Source organism: Falco rusticolus, chromosome 15 (genome assembly GCF_015220075.1).
Source record: "Falco rusticolus isolate bFalRus1 chromosome 15, bFalRus1.pri, whole genome shotgun sequence".
Lineage (NCBI taxonomy): Eukaryota > Metazoa > Chordata > Aves > Falconiformes > Falconidae > Falco > Falco rusticolus.
Genome location: NC_051201.1, coordinates 12122651 through 12137916, shown reverse-complemented (window position 1 = coordinate 12137916; position 15266 = coordinate 12122651). Strand labels below are relative to the sequence as shown.

The following is a 15266-nucleotide window of genomic DNA, read 5'->3' as shown; positions in this document are numbered from 1 at the left end:
AAAGATGATCTCAAGGCACTAGACCCTTGACTGCTTGCTTCCCCAATCCTAGTTCTCTATAAAAAATGACGACACATCCTAGACACAAGGGCAGGAAAAACTCCTGAGATTAACAGGCTTACAGGTGCTTAATTAACTAGTCTTGTACCTTTTCCTCTCATCCAGCTTCCCTTCGGAATCAACAGATGTTGCATGATTTCCTCAGCTCCTGCAATTTCAGCTACATATCTCAGAAAAGTATGAGAACAGCAGCAGAACTTTAGCTTCAGCAAGCCAGACTTGCACAATCAGTATCTGTTTTCTTAAATGTGGAATCATACCTAGCACATTATTTGCTTAGTGTGAGCTTGTGTACTTGTTCTGTAGCACTCAACCTCTTACTACCAATCTCATACTGGTACTAAAATGCCTTTCTCTGTAGATCATGGAAAAGACACGAAACCATTGTATGGCACTTTAATAGAGAAATATACACCCACCTCCCGCTGATTTTTACATAGCCTTTAAGTTCCAGCTATGCTGTTAACTGATCTGCAGTCTCATACCTCCTTGTAATTAGGCACAAGGAGAGCTCCCTTAGACAGCTGAAGACAAACATGATCAGCTAAAGCTGCAAGCAGTTTCCACTATGAAGTTACCACCAATTACTCACAGTCTGGACAGCCCCAGCCTGACCACTGAAGTCTGGCAGCAGCAGATAACTGCCTCAGAGGTTCCTGTGAAGTTCCAGATAAAATGGTTCATCCACTTTCAAAACATACAATAAAACTAAGAGCTTCTACAAAAAATACTAATTCAGCAATCCCAACACAGTGTGCTTTGGAGCTCAGACCTGAAGTTTTCTAACACAAAGGATAAGAACGTGTTTGCTCATCGACACTTTCAAAAGGCTAGCCAAGTTCAGTAATTCAGACTTCAAACCTAGAAAAGGGACAGCTCTGCACAAGCTCAGCATGGCCCAGCAACACACATTTGCAGCCCAGAAAGCCAACAGCACCGTTGGCTGCAGCAAGAGAAGTGTGACCAGCAGGCTGAGGGCTGTGATTGTCCCCCTCTGCTCTGCTCTCATGAGACCCCACCTGCAGTGCTGGGTTCAGCTCTGGGGCCCCCAACATCAGAAGGACACGGGCCTGTTGGAGCGAGTCCAGAGGCCACAAAGATGACCGGAGGGCAGGAGCAGCTCTCCTGTGCAGACAGGCTGAGAGAGTTGGGGTTGTTCAGCCCAGAGAAGACAAGGTTCCAGGGAGACCTTATAGTAGCCTTCCAGTACCTAAACAGGGACTTATAAAAAAGATGGGGACAGGCTTTTAGTAGGGTCTGCAGCAAGAGTACAAGGGCTAATAGTTTTAAACTACAAGAGGGTAGATTCAGATTAGACATCAGGAAGAAATCCTTCACTGTGAGGGTGGTGAGACACTGGAAGAGGCTGCCTGGAAGAGCTGTGGATGCCCCATCCCTGGCAGTGTCCAAGGCCAGGCTGGATGGGGCTTTGAGCAACCTGCTCCAGCGGAAGGTGTCCCTGCCCATGGTGGGGGGGCTGGAACTAAGTGATCTTTAAGTTCCCATACAATCCCAAATCATTCTATGATTTTATGATCTGTCCTGCCACAGTGCCTAGGTAAACAGCACAATCACCAGTAATTCCACAGCTAATGACTGCTGCAAACATTTCCTGGCAGGCAGCTGCAACCCAAGCTCAAGCTGTGGGGTTCTTCAGCCAGTAGCAGGGGCAGAAGAAAAAGCAGGTTCGCTGAAGGAACACCATTATCTCATCACAGATCTGTAGAACATCAGGGCTAAGACAGACTTTAACAAGCAGGACTAGTTAGCTACAAAAAAAACCCCACAAACCTGCCTGCTCAACAGCCGGCTAGGCCACAATTCCAAGTAACATCTTAAACGACTGCACCTTGCAGTCCAAACATGAATCAGTGACAATTTATTATACACAGAGTCAAGCACCAAGCAAGGCTGTATGTACACACATGCGCAGCCTGCGAAATAGTCTGCCATGGCAAGACTTATTTTGGAGCCCTACATCCTTTTTTGGGTGCTGCATTTCACAAGATGTGAACTGACTGGAGGAGAAGCTGAAGTGAGAAAGGCAAGAAAGCCCGGGAAGAAGGATCCAAAACATGAAATGCAGTTACATTGTTTATGCTGAAGAAGTTGCATGAAACATGTAAGAATTTTTTCCCAGACAGATCAAGTTATCAGTGAAGGGCATTTTCTTCCACATCTGTAAAAGAAACAGGCCTTAGCTGAAGAAAACAGCCTTAGATTACAGCTCAGGAACACCTTCCAAAAGAAGATAAACACATGTTTTAGATTGCTTGACAAAGTTATCAAGTCTCTCTGGTTGTAAACCTTTAAGAACCTGTTAGAAATCTCTGCTACAGATCACGGACATAGTGAAGCTAGGAGGCTAGATTGTATGGTCTCTCAAGGCACTTTCCAAATCAACCTTTTATTAACAGAGTTGGCCCACTAAGGCATCTTCATCTGCCTTTTTATTTGGTGAGTTCACATTCAGTATCTGGTCAAGCAGTAGATGAGACTGCTATGACCCTCCCCAACACAGTGATGGAGATGGTATTAGCATACCATGTACTGTACTGGGGAAAAGAGTACATTGATAGAAGGCAACAATCAAGCATGAGACTGCAGAGACAAAATTACAATGCACAAGTGTTTCCAACTGCTACAGCTATATTGCCACTCTTCCAGCTTAATGAATCTTTAAAGCCCAAAGATTTCTTCCCATAATAGGAAGTGGGAAGAGAAAAACACATTCCACAAGTGATTCTCATCTAGGAATTCATCTCACTACCAAGATAACCCAGTTGATAATTTTGTCCAGAAAGGAGTTAGAAACAACATTTCATTCCCTAGCAAAACAGGTAGAAGAGATTTATGGGAGGAATGAAGCTCCCACAGAAAATCTGACCTTACAAATCATGCTGCCTGTATGCCTGACATAGCTCTGAAGTCATTGCCTGCCCCTGAAAACACCAGCAACTAGGGTACTTTAAGAATCATTCCAGTTGACAGATCAAAGAGCTTGAAATTATAACCTTCAGTTCCTGGTTCAGGAGTTAATACACCACAAATAGCTAGTTTTAAGACACTTAGTGGCAGCCATATAGATTATTTTACTACATAACTACTGACAGGCTTGAATCACGCTTGAGAGCTCCAGCAAGAAGTGAAAAGTAGCTGCATTCAAACATTGCATTCTGGCACTTTAGGTATTGTAACACAACTAAGATGCCATCAAGGTGCTGTACCGCAAGGAGGAAGCTAGAACTTCTAGTTCACATGGATATTTGTCACCCTCCTTGAGCAGAAGCAGATCACAAGCTCTTAACTGCTCACTGCTTGCATGTTCCTACACAGCAGGAAGTAACAGCTGGCCAAACTACTACTGTTTTGAGAATCACAACTCTTACTTCCTTCCCTTTTCTTTCTCCCTTACCACTGCATCTGCTCAGTACTACATTAATGGATAGTCATCAAATCAGATTACAGCGTGGGTATGAAAAAGGTAGAATACTTAACTGCAACAGTTAAGTTACTATACTCATTTGGACCTCCTTAACCCATCCACAGCATTCTTCAGACACGCAAGTGAGGACGTAGAAACCATCTACAGTTTAAGTAATTACAGAAACCCAAATAACTTAAAATAGATTATATCTACAGAATCAAGACAGTACATTAAAGCTTCCCCAAAAATTGGCTCAAACATTTTTTAGATTGTCAATTTCTTTCCACCCCAAAAGTTAAATGTATCTGAAAATACTGGCTAATGCATTGCTGTAATTCTAGGAATGCATTAGAATACTCCATTGAGAGTTTGTTAGTAGAACACAACGTCCCATTTCAACGTAATTTAGCTGGGGGGGGGGGGGGCGGGCAGGGCGGCAGCAGCATACAGGCTTATTCTTCTGGTTGCACCTCAGACAGCTTTAGATTTACTAACACCAAGAAAGCAGGAAATGTACAAAGCCTTATATACATTACCAGAACTGTTTAATGCTTAACAAAAAAAGCCTACTAAAACTTGTAATAAGCCGTTTTTGCTATGAAGTTTATTAAATTCTATCATGCTGAGCTGTAAAGCAATACACAAGTATTAATGTTACATAAAATGTTTAAATGGAATCATTTAACTGCGTGGCTTTGTGCCTGTAAACACAGAAATAGCTCAAGTTGCTGGAAGAACAGAAGCTAGCTGATCAGATAATCTAATAAGCATTATGTTACTGTTTTTACAAAAACATAATATAACCTCAAAACAGCCAAATCATTTCCAGATTAAAAGCAGAGTGATGACTTTAATAATATAACTAATGGTACAAGGATAGCTAAAGTGAAAAACATACGGAATCCAAGCATGTCACTTTTCTCCAAAACACTGAAAATGAAGTCTAACCATCTTTGTATTGAAAATGAGTAGGATTTAACTATAACAGTTTGTCATTGACAATGTGTGTTTTCTTTTAGCAATGGTCAAGTCAGGTACCTTTCACAGACCTATCAGGTTTCAGTTCCTTTTAAGAAGCAGTCTGAAATTCAAACAAACAGCCATTAAAGTAGAACATGTCCTTGTATTTGCACTGTTTCTTGGCAGCTATATCATGTCCACATTCAAGTTATACAACTATTTACTCAATTCTTAGGCACATCATCTTCTGAATGTCCTGCTTCACCACTATTAAAGACTTAACAAAACATGCTGCAGACAAAATGCCTTTTAAAACAGAATTAGGGATTCTATACACAAACACTCTATATTCAGTGTTGAACAGTCTAAGATTGTGTTTTCACAATGGCATTTTAATATACTTTGACAGAACAAAGACAGCAGAACAGCAACCAAAGTTGGTAAAAATTAGCCTAGTACAGTAACCTGAGATCTCTCCAGGAGAGCAAGTTAGGATAGTACACTGGGATGCTATCGTCAAGTATATCAGCATCCTTTCCACAAAAGTCCAGCTACAAAGCTGAACATGTTCTCCAAAATCTTCAATACGAGATCCACTAGCATGTCACATTCACAAAGCATAAATTCCCTGAATTCCATTTGCACAGCAATACTGTGAAGTTTCACATGGCATCAATTTCATCACAGCTTGCAGACTCTACAACAGTAACAACTAAGGCTTAGTAAACCAGTAACTAGAATATCACTTGCTGAAATGCTCAAAATAATGAGAAAATCAGAAGCAGCAACTTGCGACTCAACTAAAAGATGTTCAGCTCAGAGTAGCTGACATTTCTGATAAACTCTGTACACGTACTTATCACTAAAACTGCAGAGCTCTGCAGAAAAAGGAAATAATTGTTCCTCAGTTCTAAATTACTTTAAAAATATTAACAGAGGTGCTTTTTCCCCTCTCTCTCCCCTTTAAGAGCACCACTTGTTAGGAAGAACAGCAATGCTAAGCTTATCTTAAGATACTTTGCAAACAAAAAGGAATCTGACAATGAGAATTAACTAGTCTCAGTGCAAATAAAAGTCTAGTTACCCCTTCAGCCACTGCTGAAGCACTATTACTGAAGCACCTGCACTGTTACTCCTCATTTAGCCCGCTTCCAGGCAAAGGTTAAAATCTGGACTTGAGCCCTCAAATCAGCACTCAACTCAAAAACAAGAGATCCTTTCTCTGTTTCTGAGCACACAAGAAACCTTACTCCCTCCCATAAGAAAGGAACACTGAGCATATTACAAAAAAAAAAACCACACTGAGACATGTTCCAGTGCACCCTGCTCACCGCAAGGGAGCAAAGGAGGAAACAATTATTCCTACTCCTTTTAGGTTCAGCTTGTATTGATTTCTGTGAAACTGAAGTATGTTAGAATAACACCTCTGTATTACCAGATTATAGAGTGGTGGATTTGCATCAGTCAGCTCAAGCCCTCCTAACAACAGGGGAAAAACTAAGTCTGATGATACCAGAACATCAGTCTGACAGTGATGGAACAGGGACTGGAAAGGAGGAGTCAGCAGCATTCCAGGAAGATGCTCATTTCTCTCAGTATCTCCCCTTCAGGCACACATTTCCTCCAGTGAAGGGTTAAGAGCTGGCACAGGACCTCATGATTTTGGTTTTGTCTCTACCCAACAATCTCAAGCCCTACTTATGCCTAACAACTCCAGCCCTCCTACCACTGCTCCCACCGCTCTCAAACAGGCCCCCCGCAGAGCCCCTACACCGCCAGCCAGCCACAGGGGAGCACGGCACCCATCTGTTTCTATCAGTTCCTCGTGCAGCTTTTCATTATGAACCTCACCTCGTAAATTCTAAAACTGAGCTCATTCTTAACAAGTAGCAAGAAGGTTCACCCTTTGTTTTAAGTGTATTTGCACCACAGTGTGATGTGGACACACCCTTGTCTCAGACTTGACAGCAAAGAACATACTGGCTTGACTCCAGTCACCCCTTTCCTTCCTCCAGAGTACATTTTTAAATGCAAGTGGCTCATCCTTTAGCAGGCAAGCTTCCCACTTTTATCTAGTCATTGCTGTTGATTTTTGAGATACTTACTTGTTATTAGCCAAGTATCAGGAATAAGCTGTATTCACTGCAGAACAGAGATGAGATTCCCAATTCTTGCAGGTTTAGAAATCTACCAGAGTAGCTGCAAAGAATTTTCATTCTTTGGCTTACCACTATTAAAGCTACATTAAATTCTCAGATGGGGAGCCCCGAACTATTCACAAGCAAGGCCTGGAACAGAGTGCAGAGAATGCTGGTCAGTGAACCACAAACAGTTACAAGGAACATTTGGAGGAAAAACATTAACAGAAAGCACAAGGTTCCCAAGACAGCTTCTCAAACAAGGATGCTTCCTCTACATATTAGTGAGCTGTATTTTACGCCACCTCCTCAGGCTTGCAGAGGTGTCCGCACAGGTACTTCTTTGGAGGGAGGAAGAAAACAAACTAAAGCTAAACAGTGTTTCACTTTAGCCAATTATTTTGATTCTTTAGTGACCGGGACAAGAGAGTGGTGTAATTCCCCAGCCTGTGTATTGAGCAGGCAGTGGGCCTGAACACTGTACTGCCGAGCTGTGAGTCACAGAAGGTGACACCGTTTCTTGACTACAGTGTTAGACCACCAGTTTCACAGCAGACCACATAAGGTTGGTATCCACTCCAAGACTAGAAGTCTGTCAACAAATCAAGTAGGCAGGGTCAGACTCAGCACAGGCCACACACAGAAATGTAACGTAACTAAAGGCAGCAACCCTGTAGCCCACATACCGTAGCTCAGACTGTCCTTAAGCCAGACAACTAGACAGAAATCTCATCCATTCCCTGTGTATCTCAAGAGGAAAACCAAGTCCTTGCAGGCCAGCACTAAGTCTTACATCATCATTGCAAGAAACAAACATCAGACCATTACTAGAATATCTAGTTAAGAAAAACACTGTAAAATTACACTAGTTCCCTCCTTTAGGGAGCAGAGCAAGGGTAAGGAAGGTTGGAACACAGTTCAGCATGCAAGTTCTTTTAATGAGCAAAATCAGTTATTTTTACCACCACTGTTTTTTGGATGCTATGTAATGCACCACACACCCAGCCTGAGGTAATTAAGAGCATCCTGACAATAAACCCCATGACACAGACTTATCAGTCCAATATTCTTCGATGATATAAATTGAGATTCTTACTATGGATCAAATTCTCAAGCTACTTTATCAACAATATCCTTTGCAAAAAGCAAATCACTGCACAGTTATTGAAGGAAAATGCACAGTGTTATCAGTTATCAGAGAAGGGAGGGGGTTGCTGTTACACTTCGTTTTCACTGCATCCCATCCTTATTTTCCTTCCTCATCTCACTGTGGCTTCTGGCTTTCCCAGGCCACAGCATTCTGCTGACCAAATTCAGTAGAAGAGCTTACACAAAAAAGCAAGCCCATCAGGCAAAGCTTACCAACCATTTAAACAAAACGGACTTGTACTTACCTAGAATTCTACTTAAAAGTCTATTAAAATGAGGATACAGCATTTAACAAGTAGTGATGTTCAAGAAGCATCACAAAACACTCCGCAAACATTTTTAAGGGTACTGTAATAGGAAGAATACGGTCATTAACGTCAATTGCCAGAAAGCCTTTCCACAGAATCAGGAAATATATTTCTCTTCCTACGTATTACGTTGCTGCCTAGTTCACTTCTAAGGATTTTTTTTAAAAAAAAAAAGCTCCATCCTAATAGTTTTCCCAGGACAATATTTCAGCTAGTCAGCATCTTGTTTGAAAGCAGTATCAAGATTTGGAATTTCAGAATATCTTGTCTGACAAACTGCAACTGGATTTTAGGAGCTTCCACAATATACTGGAACTGCACAATTGCATGCAGCTGAACTTAATTTAGAATTTATGTAAATAACAGCCTCTTCCTTCCCACATGACACACCTAAAGATGTATTTAGGCATTATCTGATACAATTATAACTGATGCCAGCTTCAGGTTTAAGTAGTCACTGAAATTTATTCCTGAAAATACAGCCCCCCTCCCCTCTTCTGCCAGTTTCAGAGAAGCAGTTTCAAGGTTCTGATGTGCCAGAATGAAAACAGTGACTTTAGCTATGTGTGGCAAACTTTAAACACAGCTACTATATGCACGCACACAAATGCATAGTTAGCAGTAAGCTTCACACTTAAGTCACACAGGACTCCAGACTGAAAGCCAGAGCTAATCCTTTTTCCACCTGACAATGATGAAGCAATTTTAACACTTCACTTAAAATCAGACCAAAATCGCCCTGTGTTCCTTTATTCCTACAAGGGATGGAACATTACTCATTCACTTCCAGGCTACCAACGCACAAACTGACAGAGAGCTACTCGGTTTACTCTGTAGTAACTTGGCAATCTATGAAGTTACAAGGCAGTTTCTTCCACAGGTGGCACCCTGCAGCAGAAGCTACATACGGCTTAGAATTAGGGCCGAAGTTAAGGCGGGAGAACAAACACCAGTTAGCGGAGTCAAAGCTACAAAGATCCAGAAGAAGGAACATAGCCTGGGCAAGGCTTTTCAGGCTGGGCTCTGCACTGGAAAGCCAGCCTGCCTGGACTCGGCCCCTCATAGCAAGTCACCTTGCTCCCAGCAGTCACGGGGCGGCACACCAAGGGCAAGGGGCACACTCCCCCTTCTCGGGGGTCTTCTTCAAGTTACTGAAGCATCAGCAAACCACTCTGTTACCCACAGACAGCGCTGCACTGTGTTGGACTGTGACAGCAAGCTCTCCAGGAGGCCGCTGCGGCGCAGATACAGCACGTGCTACAAACGATGCCACCAGTTCACCATCAGTTCACCACCAGTTTGCCACCAGCACTCGCCGCAACGCGTCCTGCCCTCGGAGGCGGGCCAGCCGCACACACCCGAGGCGGCCGGGCACCACCGCTGACCCTGTCGCGGTGCCCCAGCGGTCCCCGCGGGCGGCCTGCCCCCCCCCCCCGCGAGAGACGGGCCGCGCCCCGGAGCTGCCCCGCGGGACAACGCCGCTCGGGGGGCGCGGGCAGCACCGGCCCAGCGGCCCGGGCACCCGGGGCTACGCGAAGCTCAGCGGCGCGGCACGCGCGGGCAGGTGCCGGTGCCGGCCGGACCGCAGGCACCGACTGCTGCGGAGGGGGCGGCAGCGCGGCCCGGACACAGGCACGGCCCGAGCCCCTCCGTCACAGGCCCCGCGCCACCGCCACCCGGGAGCAGGCCCCGGCGGAGCCCCCGTCCGCCGCACGGTGGCCAGGCCGCGGACCGGGCCGAGCCGCTCCCGCCCTGCCCCCTCCCCGTCAAGAAGGAGCGGGAAGGCAGCGGCGGGACCACCCCGGCGGCACCGGCCCGCGAAGCCGGCCCCGCCACCGCGCACTCCCCTCGGCGCCACGGGAGGCCGTCCTCCCGCCCAGCGGCGGTCCGGGGGCGCCCGAGGCGGGAGCGCTACTTACACCGACAACCGACAACATCGTCGCCTTTCCTCCCCGGCCGCAACCAGCCGCCGGCGGCCCACCTTCCCCCCAACCGCTCCGCGCCTACAGCCAAGCCCTACCGGGATCCAGGGCGGGCCCGGCGCGGCGGCGGCGCCGCACGAAGCCAATGACCGGGCGCCGGCGGGGAGCGAGTGAGGAGCCAGGCAGCTGCCGCGGGGTCGGGGCCTGCGGAGGCGGAGCCTGCGAGGGCTTATAGGGCCGGGCTGGGCCGCGCCCCGGAGGCCGCGGGCGCTCCCTGCGCGGCGCCATGTGACTGCGCGGGCGCCCAGCTGGGACGAGTTAAAGGCGAGCGGCGGTGCCCGGGGCCAGCCGGGCTTCGGGGACAGTCGCCTCCCGGGGCAGCTAGCCTCCCGGTTCACCTTCTCCAGCGCTTTCTCCTCCGCCTATTGTTTTTTCTTCTCCCTCCTCGGCGTTTGCCTCTTCTCATAAAGCGGCGCCCGATCGCGGGGAGCGCCTGGCTGCTGTGCGGCGCGGTGCGGGATGAGCCGCCCCGGTTCTCCTGCGCGGTGGCAGTAGCAGGCGAGGGGCGATGCTGGCTGTCCCCCAGGGCTCCCCGCAGCCCGCCCGGGATCCTACAGGCGCCGCCTGAGCCGCCGGCGGGGACGCGAGGCGGGTAAGAGGGCGCTGAGTGCGTGCGGGACCCGAAGCTACCCCTTGGCATGTGTGCCGGTAGCGCCTGGCTCTGGCAGCTCCCGGGTCCCGGCACCGGGTGACGGGCGGACCGGCGGCGGGGCTGACCGGCGGCGGAGCGGACCGGCGGCGGGGCTGATCGGCAGCGGGGCACAGCGGCGGCGGAGCGGACCGGCGGCGGGGCTGATCGGCAGCGGGGCACAGCGGCGGCGGAGCGGACCGGCGGCGGGGCTGACCGGCAGCGGGGCACAGCGGCGGCGGAGCGGACCGGCGGCGGGGCTGACCGGCAGCGGGGCACAGCGGCGGGGCCGCAGCCCCTTGCCGCCGGCGGGACCATGGTGAAGGAGGAGTGCAAAGCGCTGCTGGACGCGCTCAACAAGGTGACCGCCTGCTACCGGCACATGGTGCTGACCATCGGCGGCACCTCGGACTCCCAGAACCTGCGGGAGGAGCTCAAGAAAACCCGGCAGAAAGCCCAGGAGCTGGCGGTGGCCAACAGGAACAAGCTCACTACGGTCCTGAAGGACAAAACCGTGAGTAAGGAAGATAAAGCCGAGTTCGAGAGGCTATGGGTGATTTTCTCCACGTGCCTAGAGATCCTGGAGATCGACATGAGGAGAGCCCTGGAGCTGGGCCACGAGTTCCCGCTAAACGTCCCCAAAAAGCACCTGATTCAGACCGGCATGAGCGGGGGAACCTCTGGCGTGGCTGCCAGGGCCATGAGTGTCCAGAACATGAAATACGAGGCAGAGCACAATATAGATGTGGTGGATTTGAAAGACCTCGAGAACGAAATCAACCAGGTAGGAGAGATGATGTACGAGATGGAAATGAAGGTCAATGTCCCCCAGTGGACAGTGGAGGCTAAGCAAGACCCGGGGGCTGAACTAAAATCCACCATCAGCGTGGGCGCTTCTTCCATCGGCATGATCTCTGTGGAGGAAAATAAATCCTTCTGCGATATCAGCAAGGTTCTAGCTGGGATTATTTTCTCCGCTGTGCTCATTATCGCTATTGTCCTGGCGGTGTGCGTAGTAAAACTCTCTTAGGGTGGTGCAGGCTCTGACAAGAGCGACCCCCCTCCAGTCTGTCTTTGGAGTGTTTCGCGCCTCACCTCTAATTGCAAAACGGGTCACTTGGATGAGTTGAGAATTTAAACCTAGCACTTGAAAAAACAAAGCAGAACTTTTGCCTCTTGATTTCCTAAAATGCACAATTTGTTTATTCTTGTTTTTTGAAGAAAAGAGATGCAAATAGGGCTGCAGAATAGGATGTCTTCATTTGCTGGACTTGTAATGGTTAACTGTGAAGTATCAGGGTATTAACTGCTGGCTACAGCAGGGATTTGTCTGCTATTAATAGATCACTATTCTCAGAAGCCTGTATTTTGTGTTCTTGAATAAGATCTGGGGTTTGCTGCTGGTCACTGTTCACAGTATTTGGGAGTAACACAATTTGGAGGCTAACACAGGTGCTTTGTCCGACAAAGTGAATATAATACTCTTTTTTTTTTTTTTTTTTTTTTTTTTTTCTTTCCCCGTCAAATACAGAAAATACTATCTCAGTGGAGGAGAAGGGGAAGGATGAAAACCCCCATAAAAGAATGTAAACAACCTCTGTTTTCAATAAATTAATGGTTGGGGAGGGGGGAGGTGTGGAGGAGGATGGAGAAAACAGAACAAGCAATGTTTGATACCAAATACTGTTTGCTGATTTAGAGTGGATTGTACAGAACCCGGTTGCGTGGATTGGCACGCATACGCAAATGACTAATCGCTTTCCAAATCCAGAGAGAAAAAAGGGAGATTTGCATATTCAGAAAAACATTAGCAAGCCTCGTGGTTCTCATCCACGTTTACCACGACATTGTCTTCCCCTATAGAAAGGCTGATTCTTGCCACTGGCTCAAATTTTTCTTTCTGTAGAAGCAGTTTGCACTTCATAATTAACTATGAAAATAGGAGCAACGAGTCTACCCACTGCGGAAGCAGTAATTTTTGAAAATAATTTTAGTGAACAAAAATGATGTTGAATTAAAGCAGACCTTTCTAATAATCCAAAGAGATGCCCTCTCATGTTGACAGGCAGGGACTGATGCCTGTATGTGCACAGTCTCATTTCTGCAATCTCCTGAATTCTTTGCAGAAATCCAAAGTTAAAACTGTGTCTGAGATTCATATCTCATTCATGTCTGATCAATCATTTGGGAAACGGGAAGCCTGTAGGATTGATCCAATTTGATACAGTGCAATTTTGGAGAGTAAATCCAAGAGCAGCATAAAACTTTTCATGTGCTTCCCTAATAAAACTGTCAATGTTTAAATGTAAGACTGGGGGGACAGACACTAACTTTGCAGAGAAGCTCTATAATGTTTTGTAAAAGGACCTATGTTTTATAGTATTTATTATGTAACCTACAGAAGTGTCTTCTGTTACTGTGAACACATGCTATCCGTTCGAGAATGCTTGGTACATACTTCATAGTGCCATAGGTGTATGAGGCACTCCACAGGCAAATATAAAGAGCCTGCGATACTGGGTTTTTAAGAAGTTATTATTCTGCTGCATTGATTGTTATGGGCACATTAGCAAAAAGTAACAATCAGACATGTTTTGTGAGGTTACTATAGTCTTCATGCTTGTTAAATAAAGTTATGTTGACAACACTCATAAACAGCTAATATTTTTTAGTTAAGAACTAAACACTGTCAGAAAACTGCAGCAAAGAGTTTATTCTTTAAAATTTAAGAGAACTGGATTTGGGGAGAAAAAGTATGTGGCAAATTTGAATCTGGTCACTTGTAGCTGAGGAAAAAAAATAATATAGGTGAGGAAAAATAGTTAAGTGGAGGCCTGAATTACAGGCTCTAGACTATCATTACATTGCAGGATAATGTCAGTTCTGCACGTTGATCCAGACTAGCTCCATTCTCATAGGAATTCACAGTTTTATGAGACAACTCTACATTCCTTTCTATTGTATTTCACTCGTTCCATAGGATATGTTTCATACCTAGTTAATCTAGGTTCTTAGAGACCCCCAGCAGCATTCTAACAAAAGTCAAGCAGGTATTTATTGGTGCTACTGTTTCAGTATGTCTAGACAAGGTGTCATTGCTGTGTGTTGATTTAAATGAGAAGATCTCCTTCTCATCCATATTGAGTAAACATACTTATGGAAAATACATCAAAAGCTACAGGAGAATGTACATACTTGGATTTCCACCACTAGTCACTAAGGATTTGTGGGTATTTTCACTCATTGCACTCTCCTTTTAGTTAGTTTACAGGAAGGTAAATAAGGAGTTGGGACTCGTTTCTGTGCTTCTTGAAAACTCTGTGTTCGGTTTGAAATCAGATCATGTAAACTACATGTTCTGAAAACCCAAGTAAGGCAAATCTAGTTTCTGGTGGATAAGTAAGTGGTAACACCTAAAGCATTTATTATCTTGTATCCTCATATCCTGAAGTGGGTATACTGTTTATCCACAGTTGTGTAGAAGAATTTTTAACAATGGGCAATCTCATCTTCAAAAGCAAGCCTTGGTGAGTTGGTAAACTGTAAATTTTCAGTCCATTGCATTTTTTGGAATTTGGGTTTTTGGGTACAGGGCTCAAATAATTCCTCTAAGTATCCTATAATTATGTAAGTCTTGCTTCATTATGAATATGCACACAAATAGTTTTTAAAGGATTTGACCTTGGAAAAATAATGTATTTTCATTATCTTAAGACAATGCTGGCTGCAGGTTTATTCATCATTAGTTTGTTTCTAAAAATCTGTATCATCTTATATTTAGGCTATCTGAAATTGATAAAGTAGAACTCTAACAAGGGATTGGCACCATCTAAACGGATAATGTTCTTGCCATTAATCTCCTACACTTGATACCAAATGTATGTTCAGTGTGATAGAGTTCAGGCACAACAGCGCACAAAATCAAAACAAGATGAAACCACCATTGCCCAAAAGTACAGATGCTTCTTTTAGATTAAGAAATAAAGAGATGTTGTGGATTTGCAATCTTCATTTTTTTTCCCTGCTAGAATACAAATGGAAATGCTATTTTTGTAAGTGAAAAATGGGAAGTCAAACTTCAGGATGCTCTATATTTAAATAGTATGATGAAAATACAAATACTCTCACGCTGATCAGTGAATGAGAATGTTACTGTTTTTTCAGTACAAAAGATGACGGTCATTGCCTAATTTCAATGCTGTTCTACTACTTTTTTATTTATTCACAGGATACACACATTATATTTGCTGTATACTAAGATATTATTCCTGACTTGAATTATACTGGTTTTGCCTGTGTGTGCGTGGTATTTTCTACACTACTTTGAATAAGTCAAACTCGTTACTGTCACTATTTAACTTAAAATAAAGTCCATTCTTTTAACTTACTGGCTGGCTTGCAGCAGTTACTAAAAAAACCAAAAACTGTAATAATATAATTTGTCAGTAAGCTCTTCTAAACAAAAGGTTCCAATTTCAACCACAGGAATAAAAGTGTCCTCTTATTACAGTTTTAGTTACACAAAGGCACCCTTCTCAAGCTCCCAAAGTTGAATATAGTGATATATCTTGATTTATACTGCAAGGAAACCAGCAGTCTGAGAAGTCAATGAAT

General features: G+C 45.3%; 2 protein-coding genes across 2 annotated transcripts in view; one reads left to right on the top strand and one right to left on the bottom strand.

Moving 5' to 3' along the window:
• Positions 1-10174, bottom strand: part of ANKRD27 (ankyrin repeat domain 27) — a 47369-nt gene extending 37195 nt beyond the window's left edge. The window contains 1 exon segment of the mRNA XM_037409275.1: positions 10063-10174. The gene's annotated coding sequence lies outside the window, so the exon portion shown is untranslated.
• Positions 10175-10859: 685 nt separating this feature from the next.
• LOC119157896 (regulator of G protein signaling 9 binding protein) lies at positions 10860-15039 on the top strand. Its single transcript, XM_037409273.1, has one exon. The coding sequence runs from the start codon at positions 10969-10971 to the stop codon at positions 11680-11682; it is 714 nt and encodes a 237-aa protein (XP_037265170.1). The 5' UTR covers positions 10860-10968; the 3' UTR covers positions 11683-15039.
• The last annotated feature ends 227 nt before the right edge of the window (positions 15040-15266 follow it).

Bases quoted from the DNA above. Each gene is read 5' to 3' on its own strand.
- LOC119157896 (XM_037409273.1), top strand. From the start codon at position 10,969: ATGGTGAAGGAGGAGTGCAAAGCGCTGCTGGACGCGCTCAACAAGGTG.